Raw genomic sequence first — 22,594 nt, forward strand, 5'->3', positions numbered from 1 at the left:
ACATAGATGCATATGCATTATAAAATGCATGCATATTTAGAACATTATACATAATACATTGAAAACTTTTGTGGCAAATACAACAGATTGAGTTATTAGAGGATGGCTAATGCTGTGAAGTATTAATATTGATCAAATTAAATTTGATAACTTTATCAACATTCATCTTATTGTAACTTACTAGAGAATAGCAATTTTGAAGATTTTATAAACCCATAAAATGTTGGGGAAAAGGTGTAATGCCTAAATACAACAGTAGGGTGTAGGATATAGTGGTAGTACACTTTAGTATCACAAAAAATCTGTATTTGAATCTTGCCTTGGGCACTTGAGTGTATGACCATGGTGAGACACTTAATGTTTTTGAGTCCAGGATAATAATTGCACCTATTTACAGGATTTTTGTGAAACTCAAAAAAGATTTTATACATATATATATATATATATATATATATATATATATGTGTGTGTGTGTGTGTGTATGTGTGTATGTGTGTGTATGCATATACATATACACACATATATATATATAATATATATATAGTGTTTTACAAACATTAAAGCTTTATATAAAATTGATCAATTATTATTCTATATATGGCAGATTCCAAAAGTGATGAAACTGGTATTGGGGAAAGGATTTATTATAGTCTAAGAATATTAATTCTGCCACATGGAGACTTTGTTCATTGATTACAGCACTGCTAGAGGGAGACAGTAAGTGCTGAAAATGTGTGAAGAACTATAGTTGCCTTGGAATGCCTACTTAAACCTGACATCTTCTTTGCTGAATACTTTGAAAGTCAAGGTGACTGAAATAGAAAGGTAAACTGCCTCCTATCTCTTTCCAGAGAGAATCATAATCTTTATTATTCCCCTCATATTCAGAGAAGAGTGAAAAGCTTCAGGATAACTTAAAATTGGTAGAAAAAAGTTCTAGTTTGTTTCTAAATTAAAGGAACCATTCTGAAGAAATTGTATTTAGGTAGATAAGCATGAGTAAGTTGGACCACAGGTTTATTACATTATTAAGTAGTTACTTGGAAAATCATATTACATATACATTATATTGTATATTATATATACATATATATTTTGCATGTATATTTTATGAATATATAAAATTATATTAAAATACATTTTCTGTGTACAAGTAAAGGAAGATGTGCAGATTACCCTTTTGATTTCCATGTTCCAATTTTTTTTTATGTGACTACATTTTTTCTTGAGATAGAGGCTGTGATTTCTTTAGCATAAAGAACTCTCAAGTGAGAAAACTTTCTCAACCCCAGTTTGGCTCTTTCTCTGCATTCTGTAATCTTAGAGAATTTCCTATAATGTTGAGTAGTTAACATCCCTGCTCATAACCATATGACCAGTATATTTCAGAGGCAGGTCTTGAGACTCAGTCTTTTTGACTTCTCCACTGGCTCTGTCCATTTCACAATGGTGCCTCACCTTATGCTTTTCATTAAACTCTGAAAAAAAAAAAGGAAGTTGAATATAAAGGAAAAGGACCAAAATTGTAGAGTTGTAAAGAAATTCAAAAGCCACCTAGTCTTATGCCCTTATTTTACAGATGTGGTAATTGAGACCCAGAGAGGTAATTTCCTAAGGATGCAGAGTAAGCTTTTCAAGCTTTTTATTTGTAGACAAACAAATAAAAACTTGAGTTTAATTTTGACCTCAGATATTAACTAGTTGCTTGACCCTGGCAAAAAACTTAACCTATGTGATTTGCCTAGTGTCATATAACTAATGAGTGACTGATGCCAGATTTGAACTCTGGTCTTCCTGACAGAGCTCTATCCATTATCTCACCCAGTTCTTTGTCCAGGCAAGTATAAAATCATGTAACTTCCACATAATTTGCAGGCTATTTTATAGATGAGATATAGTCTGAATGGAGACCATTTAGTAAATGACTGGTGAAAGGATGAGTTTTTCTGATCCCATTTCCAGTGTTTCATCTCTGTCTCTCTGCCACCTAGCTGCCTCTAAATACAGAATATCAGATCACTTCCTAATAATTATGGAAAGCTAACAAATCAACTCAGTTTTTCTTTATACATACATTCACAGTAAACTAAAGACTTGTAGAAAACATTCTATGGGTATAGAAATGAACTGAAAAGAAATTTCAATACCCTTAAAGATGGATAGGTCCTGAAAAATCAGCTCAACCAATCTTTTACTTTTATGCCTGAATAAACTAAGGGCCAGGTAATTGTCCAGCAGATCTAGGCAGGAAGCTGGTTCTAACTAGTGCATGCCCAACTTGAAAAAAATCCCATTTTTTCAAGAAGTTTAAGACTTTTGTAGATATAAAGCTTTCATGCATACTATTTCCCCTACCTGGGAGTCAGGAGAAAGGATTTAATGAATGGGAGCTACCTTCATACTCAGGGCTGAAGATAGCTCCCATTCATTAAGTACCTATTATGTGACAGACACTATGGCAGAAAAATATAGTGAATGGAACAATACTTACTTGCATGTACTTTACTCTCTAAAAATATAAGTAGAACATTTGCTTTGGTTAAGGGAATTTCCTTCCAAAAACTACATGCACCAGTGAAACCATAAGTCTCAGAGAAGAACTATCACTTAAATACATATTCTGCCCTAAACAGATAGTGCATTTCTCAAAGTGAATTATATATGTTTTTTCTTTCTTAAACAGGTTATGTGGGTGTGCAATTTATGTCGAAAGCAACAAGAAATCTTAACCAAGTCTGGAGCTTGGTTTTTTGGGAGTGGACCTCAGCCACCAAGTCAAGACGGGACACTCAGTGACACAACTACTGGTACAGGTTCTGAGGTACCTAGAGAAAAGAAAGCCAGACTACAAGAGCGATCGAGATCTCAGACTCCCTTAAGCACAGCAGCAGCCTCCCAGGACATCGCTTCTTCAGGGGTCCCCTTGGAGCGAAGCAAAGGAACAGAACTATCCCAGAAAGCCATGGGTCTGGAACAGAAACAAGTATCATCCAGGTCTAGAAGTGAACCCTCTCGAGAAAGGTAATATTCTGTCCCTAAAAATCCATGGTAAAGGCATAGGTAGAAACCCTTGCCACTTTCGGAATCAGACTTACAAAAGGTAGTGATTACTAGAAACTTTCATGCACCCCAAAAAACCAACCAAAAACTGACTGTAAAAGTGAAGAGATGGGTGAGTTTGGGGGTAATGATCCTAGGATTGTAGGGGTAGATGGGAGGGTACTCAGAAGCCCCTTGTTTCAATAAGCAGAATGAGATTCAGATTAAGTGATTTGCCTAAAGTCACAAAGGTGTCATAGATGAAATTTGGTTGTATATTCTTTGACTCTATAGCCAGTATTTTTACTCCTATATTCAACCTTATATTGGAAATTTATATTTCATACTTATTGTCATTGTTCAATTATTTGTCATGTCTGGTTTTCCTGGCAATTATACTGGAATGGTTTTCATTTCCTTCTTCAGTTCATATTTCAGATGGGAAAACTGCAGCAAACAGGGTTAAGTGCTCAGGATCATACAGCTATTAAGTGTCTGAGATGAGATTTGAACTCAGGGCCTCCTGCCTCCAGAGTCAGTGCTCTTTCCATTGTACTACCTAGCTTGCTACCCCTTTCATACTTTTAGACATAAGCATCTGCCCCCTCCTAGACAAATTCATAGAACTGTATTGTTGCAAAGTTTTTTAAAATTATTAACACCTTCCCCCAACAAAGGATAGAGCATTGAACTTGATGTCAGGAAAATATGAGTTTGAATACTATCTCAGGTATTTAGTAACTGTGTAAACCTGGATTAGGTCAACTTAACATGACTCAAATTGCCAATTTTAAAATGAGGATAATAATAAGCAATAATTTTTCAAAGAGAGGTTGTGAAAATTAAATGATCTAACATATGTAAAGTATTTTACCAAAACTTAAATCTCTATGTAAATGTTAGATATTGTTATTACTACATTGATAACCTACTTTTGCTTCATTTACAACTCTTATAGATATTTGGTAGGTATAATATAAAGAATCTTGCACTTAGGGCAAGGAGACCTGTCTACTGATATTAGGGTGACCCAATCCATCTAAATATCATCTGAAAATTTTTTTTGACAAACTGTGTATACCAGTAACCTCATCTTATTGGATAAGATGATCTCTAAGGAATCTTTCAACTGAAAGTTCAATGTGCTTTGATAAAAGGGACAGCCAGTGACTTTATTTTAGGCCTGAATATCTCTTTTACGTAAAGGTATAATATCATGTATGTCATTATGAAAGTGGCAACAGTCTATAAAGTACCCAGAAAATATGAATTAGGGATACTTGAATATTATTAGGTCCACCCTAGGAATCTAGCCACTATCAGCATTTATAAAAAAAAAGTTTGAAAGGAAATTAAAGCTCTATCTGATTGCTTACTATCTCAAGAAGAGGGGGAGGGGAGAGAGGGAGGAATAGAATTTGGAACTCAAATTTTGTTTAAAAAGGTTAAAAATTGTTTTAACATTTAATTGGGGAAAATATATTTTAAGTGGAAATTAAGGATAAAATATTTGGGTAAAAAATGAATAAACAGGGGCAGCTAGATGGCACAGTGTAGAGAGCACCAGCCTTGGAGTCAGGAGGACCTGAGTTGAAATCCGGCCTCAGAGAATTGCCTAACTGTGTGACCTTGGGCAAGTCACTTAATCCCATTGCCTTAAATAAATAATTTTTTTTAAAAGTGAATAAACAAATCTCAATACTGAGTATATTCATTCTTTTAGTTGAGCAATTTAATGCAGAGAACCTTTTGTTCTTTTTTACCTACTTTTTTCTTTTTTTCTTCAAAGTATGGTAAGATTTTATTATTTTTAAATTACTTTATTATTATAATAAGGAAATTCTATTAGGAATAATTAGGGGAAGTTTGTATAGAGGACAAGCTTTAGAAATAAGACATTTGATTTGAAGTTCAATTTAGGACACATATTGGTTATGTTTCTCTAAGCAAATCACTTGACTTATCAGTATCTCAGACACTTCTCCAAGACTATTAAGTTCCATAGAAAGTGCTTGCATGCACTGGTAGAGGGTAGTTCTTCATTTGGGTGGTCCCAACAGATTTGAAATCCTAATTCCAGATAAAAATAAATGATGATTACACAGTATTTAATGTTTGTAAAGTTCTTTTTACACCTTACCTTATTTTAACCTTACAATTCTCTAAAATAGGTGCTATTGTTATACTTATTTCATATAAGAGGAAAGAAAGGTTATTTGCTCATAATCACAAGGTTACTACTGTTTGAGGGGAACATTTGAACTAAAATCTTCATGATTCTAAGTCCCCTTCCTATTTATTAGCATGAAATTTCTAACTTAGTGCTAGATTAAATTTCTGATCTAATTTATATTAGAATTCATTTATACAAATTTCTTGTTTATATTTTCCTGGGTAAATCATAGATTGTTGATGAATTGATATACATAATGATACAGAGGTGTTCATAGTTGAAATGAAGAGTTCAATACTATCACTTGCTTCTATCATAGAACAAAATGTTTAAAATGGAGGGTCTTTAGTTGTCATCCTATCCAATTCCATTGTTTCACTGAGGAGATAAGCAATAGTAATAGACATTAATGGTTTGCCAGAGGAATATAGATGACTGGTATCAGCACCAGGGTCAGAATCCCTATTTCCTGATTCCCAGTCCAGTGCATTTTGTATTATGTCACTTAGGTCACACCTTTTGTCAAATAACGTTTGTTTTTGTTTTTGTTGACTTGTATTTAATACAGAGTTGCTAGCAAAATGATTCTTGATATTCATAGAACTCACCTAAGAAATGTTACAATCAATTAACAAACATCAGATTGATTTTTTAATAGTTTAAAGAGGTCATTCTTTACCTCATCTCTTTCTTACCAAGCCTTAATCACTGAATAGGGTATTGTCTTAGTCAAACTGAGCTGGTAAAGACCTTAGTTTAAAAAGGTCAAGGTCTGCTCACTGCATCCAGGGTCATTTCCAGTCATCTGATATATATATATATATATATATATATATATATATATATATATATATATATATAGTCACTTGACCTAAATGGCTGTGGAGAAGTATGAGGAGTGCACAGTCCCCCCCCAACCTAATTCTAATTCACTTGCATGTCATGATATCACATCCTCCATGCCATAATCCTCTTTGAGAATAAAAGACAAGCTACAAGAGCTTAAATATGTACTTATTGTGCTAAGCATTTGGAATACAAAGAAAGGCAAAAACACAAAATGGGTTCTTGTACTCAAGGACTTCGAAATGAGAGAAAGACGTTATAGGTAGGTAACCTTAGAAGCGAAGGCTTCAGTGGCTGGAGGAAACAGCAAAGAGTCCCTGCCAAGTGTGACTGATTCAACAATTATTTATTATTCGTTAGATAATTTTAAAATCATTGTTCTAAGAAACATACTAATGTAGTTGGCCCATATCTGGAAAAATAATAACTCATTATGATGCTTTAACCATGGCTCTACATCACCCACTTAAAAAACTAGATTTCATATTCATTTATTGCATCATACACCATCATGACGTGAATGCATTTGTTTCATAGCCCAAAGGAGAAATGTTCCTGTGGCCTAGAAAAAATCATCTATGATTTAAAATTTTTTGTCCGAGCAGCTAGGTGGTACAGTGAATAGAGTACCCATGGACCCTGGAGTCAGTAGAACCTGAGTTGAAATTCGGTCTCAGACACGTAATAATTACCTGGCTATGTGACTTAACCCCATTGCCTTGCCAAAAAAAAAAATTGTCATTGTTATTATTTTACTTTTTATATTTTTGGTAGGAAGAAGACTTCAGTGGCTGCTGAGCAGAACGGCAAAGGCGGGCTGAAAAGTGAGCGTAAACGAGTGCCAAAAGCATCCCTCCAGCAAGGGGAGGGACCAGTGGAGGAGAGGGAAAGGAAAGAAAGGCGGGAAGGCAGAAGACTGGAGAAGGGCAGGTCACAAGATTTGCCAGACAAACAGGAGGGGAAAGGAGTGGAGGATGAGAAACAAAGGAAAGAAGAAGAATATCAGACTCGATACCGAAGTGACCCTAACCTAGCAAGGTATCCTGTTAAGCCCCACCCTGAAGAGCAACAGATGCGCATGCATGCCAAAGTCTCTAAAGCCCGCCATGAAAGGAGGCATAGTGATGTGTCTTTGCCTCACACAGAGATGGAAGAATCAGAGGTGCCAGAAAACAAGTTAGGGAAACGGGTCCAGCCCTCTGGAACTCAGGATAGGAAATCCCTTTTGGAAACTCAGAGGTCCTATTCCGTAGAAAGAACAGGTGATGTAAGAATATCTGTTTCTAAACAATTAACTAACCATAGTCCACCAGCTCCCAGGCATGGACCTGTTCCAACGGAACACCCTGAGTCCAAGAGCCAAGAGTCTTTCAAAAAGCAGAGTCGCCTGGACCCTAGCTCTGCTATTCTTATTAGGAAAGCAAAGAGGGAGAAAATGGAAACGATGCTGAGGAATGACTCTCTGAGCTCTGACCAGTCAGAGTCAGTACGACCATCACCGCCCAAGCCTCATAGATCCAAGAGAGGGGGGAAGAAGAGACAGATGTCGGTCAGCAGTTCTGAGGAGGAAGGTGCCTCCACACCTGAGTATACCAGCTGTGAAGATGTAGAAATAGAAAGTGAAAGCGTCAGTGAAAAGGGTAAGTGAGATGTAGGTTGGGTAGTAATGTGGGGGAAAGGGAGAAATGTGCTCTGCTCTCATTTGTTTTCTTGCTTTATGACATTCTGATCCAGTCACCATGTTCTTTACTTGAGGAGACAATCACATGCTCAGAAACATAACCAAGAGTTGCAAATTTACAAGGTAGTTATTCTTCGTAACTCAAGGACAGTGCCTTGAAATTTAAGCTCTTTAAAAGAAGTTTTGTTGAATTCACTTGCTTTTGACTGGGGAAGGCTGTTTCTGTTAATGGAACTAAAGAGTGTAAATGCTCTAAGAAAACCAAAATCATTGATTTTGGTGACAGTCATAGAAAGCAACACTATTCCAATGAATCTTTCTCATAAGACTTTGAGGAAACTATTGCCTCAAGAAAGAATTGAAAGATTAAAATGGAAAAAAATTTCATCAAAACTGCAGCACAGATGACTGAAAATCTATAAGTAAACACATTCAATATGTATATATATATATACACATTACATAGATTTTTCAAATATGCATACATGTATACCTACTTTTCATATCCATGTATATACTTGAATTAGCATTTGTGTGCATATACTTGTGGTATGTACACATGCACATGGATTTTTATATGTAAGTGTATGTGTATAATATATATATTTCAGAAATGTGCTAATTTATCATTTTCCATACCATACCATTTACCAAGACTTTATTTTTCTCAGTTGATTTCCATACTTTTGACCCTTCCAAAATTTCCAGCATTTGATTCATTTGATATGTGTATGGTAAAAACACACATCTCTCTCTGTAGATGTGTATGTGTGTTGTGTTTGTGTGTGTGTGTGTGTGTATAAATATTTGCATGTGAAACTTGTTGCATAAATGGGATATTCGAAGGCAATTTTTTGGGAGGTTGTTTGATTATTTTTATTTTTGTTTGTTTTGAAGATAGACAGGAAATATATGACTGTCTGACCAAGCTTTCTTCTTAGAGGAATTAGTTGTGTAAAACATAAATTAAAAAAAAAGATCTAAAGTAGTGAAATGAAAGTGTGATAATGTGAGGGGCCATTATCTTTCTAAGTATATGAAACATTTTGAGAGTGATGAATGAATAAACAGATTGTTTATTCAGAAAATGAAAAGCATGTTTCCTTTAACGAATGGAACAACAAAACCATTGTAATATTCTATTCATATAATGATGTCAGCAATCAACTGAGAACTAGGAAAGACCTAAGTTTTCTATTAGTGAGCTATATGATTTTTGAGTGAGTTGAATTGTATCTGTGACTCTAGTGTCTTATCTGGCAATTAGTATTTGAACTAGGTGATTTCTAAATCATTCTAGATGAAATATTGCTCTATGATTTTGTCAATTAAAATACTGTCCTTGCTTAACCATGTTTTGTTTGAGGTAAGAAAAATAAATTTTTACATTTTTGTTGATGACCATATGCTTATTTAGGGAAATCTGTTTTTTTCCTGTACCATATACATTTATATATATATATGTATACTGTATACATTTCTTTTACTAAAACGAAATTGATTAATAGTAATGAATGAATTAGAAAAAGTAACTTCATTTCCCTCATACCTACCAAGTATCCTTATGCTTAAAAAGCTATTTATCAAAATGTGAAATCCTCTTATTAGTAGAAATGCATGTGTTTATTAAGAAAAAACATCCTAAAATATTATTATTATAAACATATGAAAAGCAGGCATTCAATGGAGCCTTTAAGTACTGAGAATCATTTTGTTCCCATTTAAGTTACTTTCTGTGAAAGAAATGCCAGGCTTTCTTCTTCTCAGTCCTAGAGTGAAGCATTGGGAGCAGTGTATGAAATCTTGTAGAGATACAATTGGACTTAATGTAAAAAGGGAAAAAAAAAAACCATCCTATCATTTACAACTATTCACATGCTCTAGTTCATCTAGTTCATCAGATTGCATGTTTCCTTCCATTGATAACTTTCTGGTGAAAAGCAGATGACCACTTATTGGGGATAATTTCTGTACAGGGCATTCTTGTTCAGAGATGATTAGGATCATATTGAAGCTTCTTCCAACTTTGATTTCTATTTTTATTATTCTATATATTCTATATTTTATAATATAATTAATTATATAGTTTATGTATTTTCAATAATGTACTGTCAACTGTTATTTAGTCAGACAGTGAATGGGCTACTGTGATTACCTTTCATAATTTACTGCTATATTTATTCAAAACTGATCTGTTTCTTTTTTAACAATTCCATTAAATTTTAATTTATTTTTCCCCTTTTTTAATCTATTTACACATTACTAAAATAGTCTTGTTGTAAGAATAAACATAATCCTCCTCCCCCCACAAAAATAAAAAAAACCTCATGAGAAATAAAGTGAAATAAAGAGAAAAAAATATGCTTCAGTCTGTGTTCTGATGCCATCAGTTCTTTCTCTGAGGTGGATCACATGCTTTATCATAAGTCCATCAGAGAAGTTACTTCCATATTTTTGCACATATTTTTGCTGTTGCTGCTTGTAATTCCCTCCATCTGTTTCTCCCCACTACCAATTATTAGATTTTTCTCTCTCCTTTCACTCTGTCCCTCTTCAAAAGTGTGCTGTGAGACAGCTGAGTGGCTCAGTGGACAGAGTACCAGCCCTGGGGCCAAGAGGCCCCAAGCCTACATTGCCCCTAGAGACCTAGCAACCACCCAACCCTGGGTCCAGGACAGGTCATCCAATCCCACCACTTTACAAAAAGTAAAAAGAAAATGTGTTGTAATCTGACTATCCACTCCCATAATCTACACTCTCCTCTATCCCCTACATCCTCCCTCCCTTTGCTTGTCTCCTTTCTCCCATTCCCTTTCCCTCTTTTTTTCTTCTAGATTTCTATGCCCTATTAAGTAGTATATATATACATATACATATATATACATATGTTGTTTCCTTTCTAAGCCATTTCCAATGAGAATGAAGGCTCCCTCAATCCCCCTCACCTTCTCCTCCCCTCATAACATTGCAAAAGCTATTTCTTGACTCTTTTACATGAAATATCTTAGTCTATTCTACCTCTCCTTTCCTTTCTCCCAGGACATTTCCTTTCTACCCATTGACTCCATGTTAAAAATATATTATACATTCCTATTCAACTCCCTCCTGTGTCTTGTCTATATGAGCTCCTTCTAACTACTCTAATAAATGAGAAGGTTCATATAAGTATTATCTGTATCATCTTCCCATGCAGGAATACACACAGTTCTTCATTATTAAATCCCTCATAATTTACCCTTCTCATCCACTCTCTCTATGCTTCACCTGAGTCCTGTACTTGAAGATGAAACTTTCTGTTCATCTCTGGCTATTTCAACAGGAACATTTGAAATTCCCCTGTTTCGTTGAAAGTCCATCTTTTCTCCTGGAAGAGGATGTTCAGTTTTGCTGGATAGTTGATTCTCGGTTGCATTCCAAGCTCTTTTGCCTTCTGGAATATTATATTGCAAGCCCTACAAGCCCTTATGTGGATGCTGCTAAATCCTGTATAATACTGACTGCAGCTCCACGATATTTGAATTGTTTTGTTCTGGTTGCTTGTAGTATTTTCTCTTTGACTTGGAAGTTCTGGAACTTGGCTATAATATTCCTGGGGGTTATTTTTTTTGTGGGGATCTCTTTCAGGAGGAGATCAGTGGATTCTCTCAATTTTTATTCTGCCCTCTGCTTCTAGGATATCAGGACAATTTTCCTGTAAAAGTTCTTTTAAAATGGTCAAGGCTCTTTTCCTGATCATGACTTTCAAGTAGCCCAATAATATTTAAATTGTCTCTCCTGGTTCTGTTTTCCATATCTGTTATTTTTTTTCAATGAGATATTTCATGTTTTCTTCTAATTTTTCATTCTTTTGATATTGTTTTATTGTGTCTTGATTCTTCACAAAGTCATCAACTTCCTTTAGCTCCATTCTATATTTGAAGGTATTATTTTCTTCAGAGAGCTTTCTTATCTCCTTTTCCATCTAGCCAATTTGCTTTTTAAGGCATTTTTCTTCTCATTAACTTTTTTGAACGCTTTTCCAGTTTACTTAAACTAGTTTTTAGTATGTGATTTTCTTCAGCATCTTTTTGGGGCTCATTGACCAAGCTGTTGATTTGGTTTTCATGTTTTTCCTGTCTCTCATTTCTCTTCCCAATTTTTCCTCCACCTCCCTTACTTGATTTTCAAATTCTTTTTTGAGGTCTGAAATAGCTTCTAACCAACTTCTATATTTCTTGGAGGATTTAGAAGCAGAACCTAGAACTTTCTCATCTTCTGAGTATGTATATTGGTCTTCCATGGGACCAAAGCAATTGTCTATGGTCAGGTTTCTTTTTTTTTTTTCCTGTTTACTCATTTTCCCAGTCTGTACCCTGGTTTGGGGTTCTTCCTGAGCTTTTGTGTATTATTGGAACACCCCTGACCTCAGTTCCTTCTAGGTCTCATGATAGGCTCTGACTGCTCTCCTGGTCTGTGCTCTTGTCTGTAGATGAACACAAGCCCTCCCCTCTGCCCTGTAGCTGTGAGGAAGGATCCTGCTCTTTGACAGTATGGGGGTCCAGACTGTGACCAAGGTCTGAATATGGATAAAGCCCCATAAGCCAGGGACAGAGGAGAGACCTCAACAAGCTACCCCCCACTCACTTGCCACTCCCTTGCCTTCCTTGGGCTGAGGGCTCTGGAAGCAGCTGCCTGGTGGCTCCCTGCTGGGCAGCTCCACAGGCTTCCTTCTGTTTCCTGGAATCTGGGCTGCACTGATGGCTGCGGCTGCACTGAGGAGGGCCATGTTGGTCTGGGGTTTGAGCTTGCTCTGGAAGAGGTTTCCCCATTGATCTTCCAAGTTGTGCTTGGTGTTCCCTGGGTTGCGACTCAGGAAACTGCTTCTGCTGCCAGAAGCTGGTACTCCCCAGAACCCAGGCGCTCGGCAGGCTATTCCCAGAAGAATCAAAACTGATCTATTTCCAAGGAATTATGATGTTTTAACTGAATTTGCTTTTTGCACATGTGGACTACTCCAAATATGTCATAAAATCATATTCACAATGATAACTACAATGAAACAACAGTCATAATAGCTAGCATTGATATACTTTAAAGTTTTCAAAGAGTTTTTTCAAATCTTATCTCATTTGACTCTCCTGATACCTTCTGAGATGTGTACTATTATTATTTCCATTTAGCAATTGGGAAAGCTGAGCTGGCTAAGTGGTACAATGGATAGAGTACTGGGCTTGAAATCATGAGTCCAAATCCATCCTCAGACCCTTATTTGTTGTGTGACCATGGGGTTAAACTTTAACTCAGTTCCTCATCTACAAAAAGGAACTAGAAAAGGAAGTGACTAACCACTACAGCATCTTTGCCAAGTAAACTCCAAAATGGGCTTATGAAGAGTAAAACAACTGAAATACTGAAAGAAGTCACTTGACTATGTAGTTTAAATAATTCACTTCTCTTCTTCTAAATAATCACAAAGGTATTCCCAGATTCACACAGGTCTGAGATAAGATATAAAGTCATGTCTTTCTTATTTCAAATTCATTACCCTTATCCAGTGTGCACATATAGCTTTGTACAATATACACATGTTGATAATATTTTCTAATATTTTGTCAGATATAATGATACAAGGTTGTTACCCCAGTTCCTCAGAACCTGGGCTAGTATCGATTGAGGCTGGTAAGATCACTTGAATTTAGGAATTGTGTACAGTGAGCCTAAAGCTGAATGAATGTGCACTAAGTTCATTACTAATATGACAAACACTTAGCCTTGGCAGAACCACCAAGTTTTCTAAAGAGGAGAGAAATGGAACAAGTCATATCCTTTGCACTGATCAAGTCCACTTCCAGCCTGAGTGAAAATGAGAAACTTGGTCTCAAAATAAAACAACTCCTGCAATTTTGGCAAAACCCAAAAATCTAACTAAATAGTTTAAATAATTTACTCTTCTCTTTTCAAATAATCACAAAAATATTTTCTCATCTCCGTTCCCATTTTCCTATAAGCATTTCTCCCATTCTTTGATTTGTTAAATGTCTTCACATTTATTGTCAATTCTTGCAAACCTTATGGATGTGATTCCAAAACTTGAATTCATCAAAAACTATATAGCTAAATGGTTTTGCTACATTTTTAGTCATCTCATTTATCTTATATTTCCATTCCCTAATAGTCAATTTTGTTATATCCATCCTAATCCAACAATTGCTTCTCCTTGTAAGAGAAAACTGAAGGAAAATGAGAGCCAAATAATTCTGCTTTCCCATCATTCTTTGTTTTCTTCATCTCCCTACCCAAAACAATGTTCTTATTGATGTTTCATCCCTCTATTTACCACTAAGTTTAAAAGGACCTATTTTTGTTTAATTTATTTAAATCTCTTTGAATGATATTTTTCTATAACAAATGTTATAATATTTTTTGATTTTTAAAAAAATTATATCTTTTATTTTTAATTATGAAATAGTACAAGAATTTTCATAAGATTTTTTTTGTCTGCTTCCTCAGCAACTCACATGGGATGGCATATTGCCACTTCTTTTTTTTTAATTTTTTTAAATTTTCATCCATTTGTACATGCATATTTTCAAGTTACAAAATTTCCCTCCACCCTTCCTTCCCATCCTTCTCCTCTCCATAGGGAACAGTCAGGTTAGCATTTTACATACATATTTTGTTAAACATATTTACCAATTAGTAATTTACCAAATAGAAATTTACCAATTAGCATGAGGAATTAGGATTAAGGGAAAAAGATAAATAAGAGATAATTTTTATAAACCGTTCATCAGATTTGGTAGGTGTGTTTTTTCTCCCTGTGTTTTGCTTTGTTTTGTTTTTCTTCCTCTGCTTGGGGATAATAATACCATTACCATTCTGATACAGTTGTCTTAGTTCTCTGGACTGGAGGAGCTGCTCCCATCAAGGTTGTTCATCTCATAATGTTGTTGATGTGTATGTACATTGTTCTATCGACTCTACTTCCTTTGCTCAGTATCAGATCCTGTAACATCTGGGTCTAGTGACCAAATACGAATCAGGATGACAGGAGGTGGTCCTGGATGTGAAGCAATCAGGGTTAAGTGACTTGCCCAGGGTCACACAGCTAGTAAGTGTCCAGTGACTGAGGCTGGATTTGAGCTCTGGTCTTCCTGACTCGAGGGTCAGTGCTTTATCAACTGTACTATTTATCTGCCCCATTAACTAAACTAATGAAGAGAACAATATGGGATTATTCCCCAAAAAGTTGTTAAACTACCTCTACCCTTTGATCCAATAGTATCACTACTAGATCTATTTCCAAAAAATAATTAGGGAAAAATATATATTCTAAAATATTTGTGGCAGCTCTTTTTGTGGTGGTAAAGAACAGGAAATTGCAGGGATGCCCATCAATTGGGAAAATGGGTGAACAAATGGTAATATATAATTGTCATGCAGTACTATGGTGGTATAAGAAATTATGAGGTTGGGCCAGCTAGATGGCACAGTGGATAGAGCACTGGCCCTAGATTCAGAAGGACTTGACTTCAAATCCAGCCTCAGATACTTGATACAAGCTGTGTGACCTTGGGCAAATCACTTAACTCTATTACCTTGCCAAAATGAGCTCAGTGCTCTTAGGAAAACACAGATAGAAGCACATGAAATAATGAGGGACAAAATGAGCAGAACCACAAGAACATTGCATAGAGTAACAGCAATATTGCTCTAAGAATTACATTGAGGGGCAGCTAGATGACACAGCGGATACAGCAGAGGCCCTGGAGTCAGGAGGATCTGAGTTCAAATCCAGCCTCAGACACTTAATAATTATCTAATTGTGTATCCTTGAGCAAGTCATTTGACCTCATTGCCTTGCAAAAAAGCAATGAAAAAAGTCTAAAAAACCAATTACATTGAGTGAATGTTATTTTAACTATAATAAATATACAAATTAACTATAAAGGACATATGAAGAAAGATGCTATCTACATGTGAGAAAGAAATGATAAAGAGAAGTTTGTTAGAATAATTATATATATATATTATTTATATACTATATATATATATCCATTTGTGTCTAATTGTAGTCATCTCTGGACAGAGGGGGTAAAGAAAAAAGGAAAAAAGAAAAGAGAAATTTACAAGACAAATTTATTATATATTTAAAAGGAATAGCAAATATGCATAACGGATTTGAAGCTTCATATGAAATCATATTTTTATTAAATATAGAAATACCTGTTTTATTTCATAAATTGAAAATAAAATTTTAAAAATTAACCAAAAAAACCTTCCCTATGCTAAGTTAGAATTTATAATAGTGTTGTACAAAGAACATTCATGTTAACTCATTTAATTTTTATAGAAATCTTACGTGTGAAATCGATACTATTATTATTCCCATTTTGCAGATGAGGAAATAGGGTGAGAAAAGTGAAGTGACCTGAGTGGGAAAACAGAGACAGTAAGTATCTACAGAGGATTCAAACTTAGGTCTTTTTAATTCCAAATCTAACACTGAAACATAGTGATATACCAGACCTGTTTTATCATGATATAAGGCTACTGGGCTTACCTAAAAATGGAGGAAAAATATATCCTGTTAAAAGAAGTGAACACAATATAGAGCTAGTTCATAAGCCAGTAAAACTCAAAAATGTGTCATTTATTGACTCTACTGTGATGCAAGAAGAAATCTGGAGCCTGATAAACTTTAAAAAGAATGTAAATAAAAGTTAAGAAACACAGTGGTGAAATAAAAGTAAAAATAAAAATTTCACTTTCCTAGCTAATACAACTTGAACGTTATTATTTAAAGGATAAGCATTTTGTATCTTAGGGATAGACAATTTTAGTAGCTTTCAAGTGACCTTCAGAAAACTGGTGACAACATATGAAATGCAATGTCTAACAACATTAATTTAAGACAGAATCACAACTTGGAATTTATGCAACTGGGAGAATTACTACAAAGGTTAGTTGTTTCTTCCACACTTGAAGGTTGAGGGAGAAAGAGGGTAATGTAGAATGATAATGCTTACCATAAAAATACAGATGATTTTAGGGAGAGAATTAAAGGAGAGTGCAAAGCTGACCTTTCCCCCAAATAAAATGCTTTCAAAATATTCTGTTAAAATTAGAAGAGATGCCAAGGACCATCTAATCCAACATTTTCTTTTTTTACAGAGAAAGAAAGGATCTAGAATGACTTGGGCAATATCCAACTCTTAGTGAAATTGAGACTGAGCTGAAGTGGAGTCAAATGGAGCCCAAATGTCATAGTCTATTAGGACTAGAAGGGAAAAGATCACCTTGTTCAGCCAATTAATTAACATAAAGGGAAGTGGGAAAGTGAATGTCAGAGCAAGGATTAGAACCTAACCTTCCTGATTCCCAGTGCAGAACCCTATCCAAGTTATTGCTATTTCACCTCCCTAGAGGTGCAATGAAGCAACACTAAACCTTATTGGACAAAAGCCCCTCTTTTCTCTGCTAAGTAAAGCAGCTGAATGAGGTCAGGGACCATCACATCATCTAGGAGTACTGTCTCACCAATGACTCATATTTGAAGCTAACATTTGGGCATCTTAGAGGAACTTCCAGGGGGAAAAAATAAGAAAGTGCCCCAATTTGGGGAGACATAAGCATTTTTCTGAAGGCCTGGCTCTTTCTGTTGGCCAATGAGAAGTCTTCCTTTCCTGTTTTACCTTTCTTGAAATACTCATCAGATTCCCCCAACCCTACATTCAGCCATGAACTACTTACTGGTTTGGGAAAATAGTTCTTCCTCTTAGGCTTTTCGTGCCTCATTCTCCGCAGGGTTCATGATACCCTTTCAATCTCATAGATTTTTGTCATCATTCATTAAACCCAGTGTTCTTCCCTACCCCTTTCAGGAAAGTTTCAAAAAGAAAGTTTCCTAAGTGCATATAAGGCAGAGGCATTTCCAAAAATGCATAGCCATCCAGAATAAGTTGTTCTTTACTCCCCTCCCCCTCTTTCATCTCAGCTATGATTAGTGACTTACTTCTATTAATACTCCCTCCCTCATACACAATCAAACTTCTCCCTACACTGCTCCCTAGTCCTGAATAGGGAAACATATTTTAGAGTGACTGGAAGATTCTACCAGAGGTTAGTTCCAGCAGTTGTTCCTTCCACATACACCCCATTCGTCCACCTACAGTCTACACACACACCACATAATGCTTGCCCCAGACCCTAATTTGATTTTTTAGAGAACTGATTATTGATAATGAATGATTTGGAGAGATACAGTTTTCTCCTTTTATCCAAAGTTCTTATTTCAAAAGTTCAGTCTCTTGAAGGACTCTTCTGATAATGGGATTAAATTTAACAGTCTAGTTCAGATCCCACCCAGGTGGGAAAGCCATTGTGTTCTACTTAGATTTGAATAGATTACCCAAGGCTGGGAGTAATTTAGAAGTAAATGATATAATTAAAATTCATTTGAATAACTTTAATCCTTCATTGTAATTCATTCTCTCATTAATTGTTATACATTAAAGTTGATTGCCATCCTCCAGAACACTCCTCCTCCAATAGGCATCTATGTTCTGAAGGCACCATCATGACTGCTGTCCTAGATCTAAGTGAGTGAGAGAGAGAGAGAGAGAGAGAGAGAGAGAGAGAGAGAGAGAGAGAGAGAGAGAGAGATGGTCAAATAATTATCCTTTTATTAATAAACATGCTTTTGTTGTTAATAAAATGATTAAATTATTCGAACCTTATGCTTCTTGAACTTTTTAAATGTTATACTATTCTGTCCCTAGCTTTGCTCCCATTTTCTTCTTTAGAATAGTATAAAAACAAATCCTTTGAAAAGATTACTAGGTTTGGAGTCAAAGGAAAGAAAGGAGCAAATCTTTATTATGTACTGATTGTCACAGCAACCTTGGAGGTGGGTGCTATTATTATTCTTTAATATATCTGGAAAAAACTGAGGTAGACACAGGTGAAGTGACTTTCCCAAGGTCACACTGCAAGTATCTGAGTATTTGAACTCATGTATTCCTGATTCCAGGTTTAGCATTTTATCTACCGAGCCACTAAACTACTTCAGAGTGTCTAGATTTGAATCTCAGCTCTCCTAAATAATACTTTTGTGACTGGGCAGGTTAATTCATATATCTGGATTTCAGATTCCTCATCTGTAAAATGAGGAGTTTAGACCTTAGCCTTTTAGGCTCTAAGTCAATTCTCCTATATGCCATTAAAAATTCTACTTTGAATCTAATACTTGGGAGAAAATCTTTAGCATAGTTAATTCTGATAACAGTCTAATATCCAAGATCTATAGGAATTAACAAAATTCTATAAGAGCTAAAGCAATTATGCAATAAATTATGCAAAGATATAAAAAATAAGAGTTCTCAAAAGAAGGAACAATAGCAAAAAATTACCATATTGAAGGTTGCTCCAAATCACAATAAGAGAAATGCAAATTAAGGTAGCTTAGAGCCAGCAAATTGTCAAAGATGACAAAAGCATCAGTCAACAAATATTTATCAAGTGCTAGGCACTGGACTAGTGCTGACTATACAAAAAGACAAAAATAGCCTCTGTTGCAATAGTCAGTATTGGAGGAGCTGTTGGATTAAACGCACTCTTGGCAGGAACTGGGAATTAATTCAGTCATTCAGGAAAACTATTTAGAGTTATACAAAAAAAGTAAAATCCCTGAAATATACATATCTGTTGATCCAGTGATCCCATAGATTTATAATTCAAGTGGGTCAGTGATGGAAAATTCCCATATATACCAAAATAATATTAGCATCACTTTTCCTGAAGTCAAGTTGCTCATTGATTGGGAAATGGCTAAATAAATTAAATAGCATGAATTAGATGGTATAATGTTGTACCATAAGAAATGATGAATGTGAATAATTCAAAGAAGAATTAAGAATTCATGAGAAGATTGATATGAACTGATGGAGGCTGGAAAACAAGGAAAAGAGTATATGTAATGACTACAACAATGTAAGCAGAAAATATAATTATATATAATAAAATAACTAGCAATTATATAATACTTTAAGGTATGCAAACTTATTTACAAATTATTATGTAATTTGTTCTTCAACCATCATGAAAGGTTAGTGCTCTTAATATTCCCATTTTACTTAAGAAGAAACTGAAGTAGAGAGAAGTTAGATGACATGCTCAGGATCACACAACTGATAAGAATCTGAAACCATATTAACCTATTTTCCTGACTCTAAGCATAGGAATCCATTTACTATGCCACCTATGTGCCTTTTAAAAAAAGAAACAGAGTGCTTAGTGACTTATAATGATTAAGGTTGACCCCGGAGAAGACAAAAAGAAATTAGTCTCTTTCCTTTTCATTGAAATGACATTATGGATGTAGAGTGCTACATAAAATGCCAAATGTGGTTGATATATAATTTAATTTTGGTGTGCTAGCCTTAAAAAATGAGAAGACTTACAGATTAGAAAGGGAAGAAAAGTATTTGTCAAGGAATGCAATGTATAAACAATGATATTAATACATTTTTCAAGAAAATGACCACTATAGAATCTAGTCCTGATCACCCAATTGTAGCTATGAAAAATAAAGAACTTTCTCATTTTTGCCTCATTTACACTTTCCTTTTTCCCAGTGTAAATATATTTCACCTCTTTTCCTTATGTACATGCATGCCCACATAATATAAACATATATGTATAAGCTATATTTATATGTTTTCATATCCACATATGTATATTCAAATATGTCTATATTCATATATTTGATCACCTCTACTTTCATTCCTTTGCCTCTGATCTCTTCCTGAGGGAATACACTAGCCTAGCAGCAGCTAATTTCATCTAATATACTTCAGCAAAGTACAGAAGATGGAGAAAGGGAAAGAAATGGAACAAATTACAGGAGCTATGGTGATAAAGTACAAAAGTATAATTTAAACCCACTGTCAATGAATTAAAGTCAAGACTTTGGAGACATAGGCACTTCACTTGTAAAGTTGCCAGTAGTTTTAGGAATAGAGACTATCCTATGTAACATATTTATATCTTCAATATTATTTAAATCTTAAAAAATTGGGAAGATCCTTTAACAACATGTTGGCATTCTAGTTTGGAGCCACTATCTAATATCTCTATTCTATCAGAGCTCTAAATGGGATTTCAGCTTAATATCATTCCAATGAAAGTGCTGAATTTTTTACTGTTTACTTCTAACACATAAATAACTCAAAATCTTTTAAATACTAAACTAGCCTTTATGACTGCAGTGGAATCCCCCAAAAAAGAAACAAAATTTTCTATGATTTGACCTAATGATATGGGTTTCAAATGAAGTTATTATCTATTGAAATATTCCTGAAATATTTCCTATTAAATATTGATAGTTACAGCAAATTTCTGTTTATCAGTGAGGAGAAATTGAAGCTAAAATTTGAACCAGATTTTCAAAAATCATCTTCAGAAATGCTTTTGTGGTGGCACAAGTCTGCAGTTATTGTACAGAATTTACACATTTCAAGAACTGAAGGTTATTTTAAGGTACATTTGCAGTCCTCCAAGTCCATTCAAGGAAACACTGCAAATCCCCAGATTTCAGTACCATTTGTTTTATGGAAATGTTTCTTCTTTTTAAACTTTCAACATTTTTGACATGTACTTGGCATATTTTGCTTGAAGAATAAAGCTAGTACTATTTTTTGAGGGAATAGGTTCCGTGCCAAAACTGTTTATTTATCCCATCCCATCCCCCTCATAATCTAGGGAGACAATTAGAAAGACAACCACACACATACACACACACATATATATATACATATACATAGGTACTCACTCACATACTGGGGTGGTACAGTAGAAAAACAATGCATTTTGAATAAATGAATGAATCAAAAACTTTAATAAATTCAAGAATTTATTTGTACATTCATATACATTTATATAGTGCAAAAATAAAACTGAATCTGGAGTTAAAACATCTTGGTCTGAACTTCACATCTTACTATTTCTCACCCATGAGACTCTGGGCAGTTTGTTGAAGTTCTCTGTATCAGTTTACTTATTTGTAAAAAGGGTAGATTAAGGGATGATCTGTGAGCTCAATTCCTAACACTTGTTATCAAACATACCCATGTGGACAAAAAAGAATTTTGTAAAATGAATCTGGTTTTCTTTTGGTCCTATATTTGTATTCTGTGAATATTGATCAAATACCTATTTTCTGTGAAGTAGGAAAAATTTTAACAAAGCAGAATCCTTCTTATGATAGAACATAACATTTTGTAATAAGACATGATTTCAGGGTCCTTAGACTTATCATAGGTATCTCAGAGTGTCATAAAGTGCTCGGGAGAAGCAATAATTGATATTTCTCTAATATGTTAAGGTTTATACATGATTTTCTATGCATCATTTCTTTTGAGCCTCACAAGAATCCTGTTAAATAGTCGATAAACTGTTATTGCCCTCATCTTTTAGATGAGGAAACAAATTCAATGAGGGTGACTTGTCCATGTTCATAAAGCCAGTTAGTGTGAGAGTAAGGATTCAAACCTGTCTCCCCAGATTCCATATTTATTGGCTAAAACAGTGCCAGATAGATATTAGACACTTGATAAATGTTTGTTGATATTGTTGCCATTTATGTAGATTATTCGCCTGTAACAATCACACTTCAGACCTGGGAATGCAAGTGTGGAAAGAAAATAGAGATTATTAAAGAGGTTACAACATAAAAGAAAGTGATAGGCAAGTTAAATAGAGATTAAAGAGTCCAAAGTGGTGTGAGAGAGCTGAGCCCTCTCCCCAAATCTTAAATTCTTCCTCAAGGTCCATGAGAGGGCGGTGACCTGGGAGTGACCCAAGTCCAGCAATGGAAA

General features: G+C 34.9%; 1 protein-coding gene across 1 annotated transcript in view; it reads left to right on the top strand.

The window, feature by feature from the left end:
• Positions 1-22,594, top strand: part of RIMS1 (regulating synaptic membrane exocytosis 1) — a 658,456-nt gene that overhangs the window by 338,151 nt on the left and 297,711 nt on the right. Inside the window, exons 3-4 of the mRNA XM_074237321.1 lie at positions 2,684-3,021; positions 6,833-7,698. Coding sequence (XP_074093422.1) covers positions 2,684-3,021; positions 6,833-7,698 — 1,204 coding nt within the window. The remainder of the gene's footprint in view (positions 1-2,683; positions 3,022-6,832; positions 7,699-22,594) is intronic.

Source organism: Macrotis lagotis, chromosome 5 (genome assembly GCF_037893015.1).
Source record: "Macrotis lagotis isolate mMagLag1 chromosome 5, bilby.v1.9.chrom.fasta, whole genome shotgun sequence".
Classification (NCBI taxonomy): domain Eukaryota; kingdom Metazoa; phylum Chordata; class Mammalia; order Peramelemorphia; family Peramelidae; genus Macrotis; species Macrotis lagotis.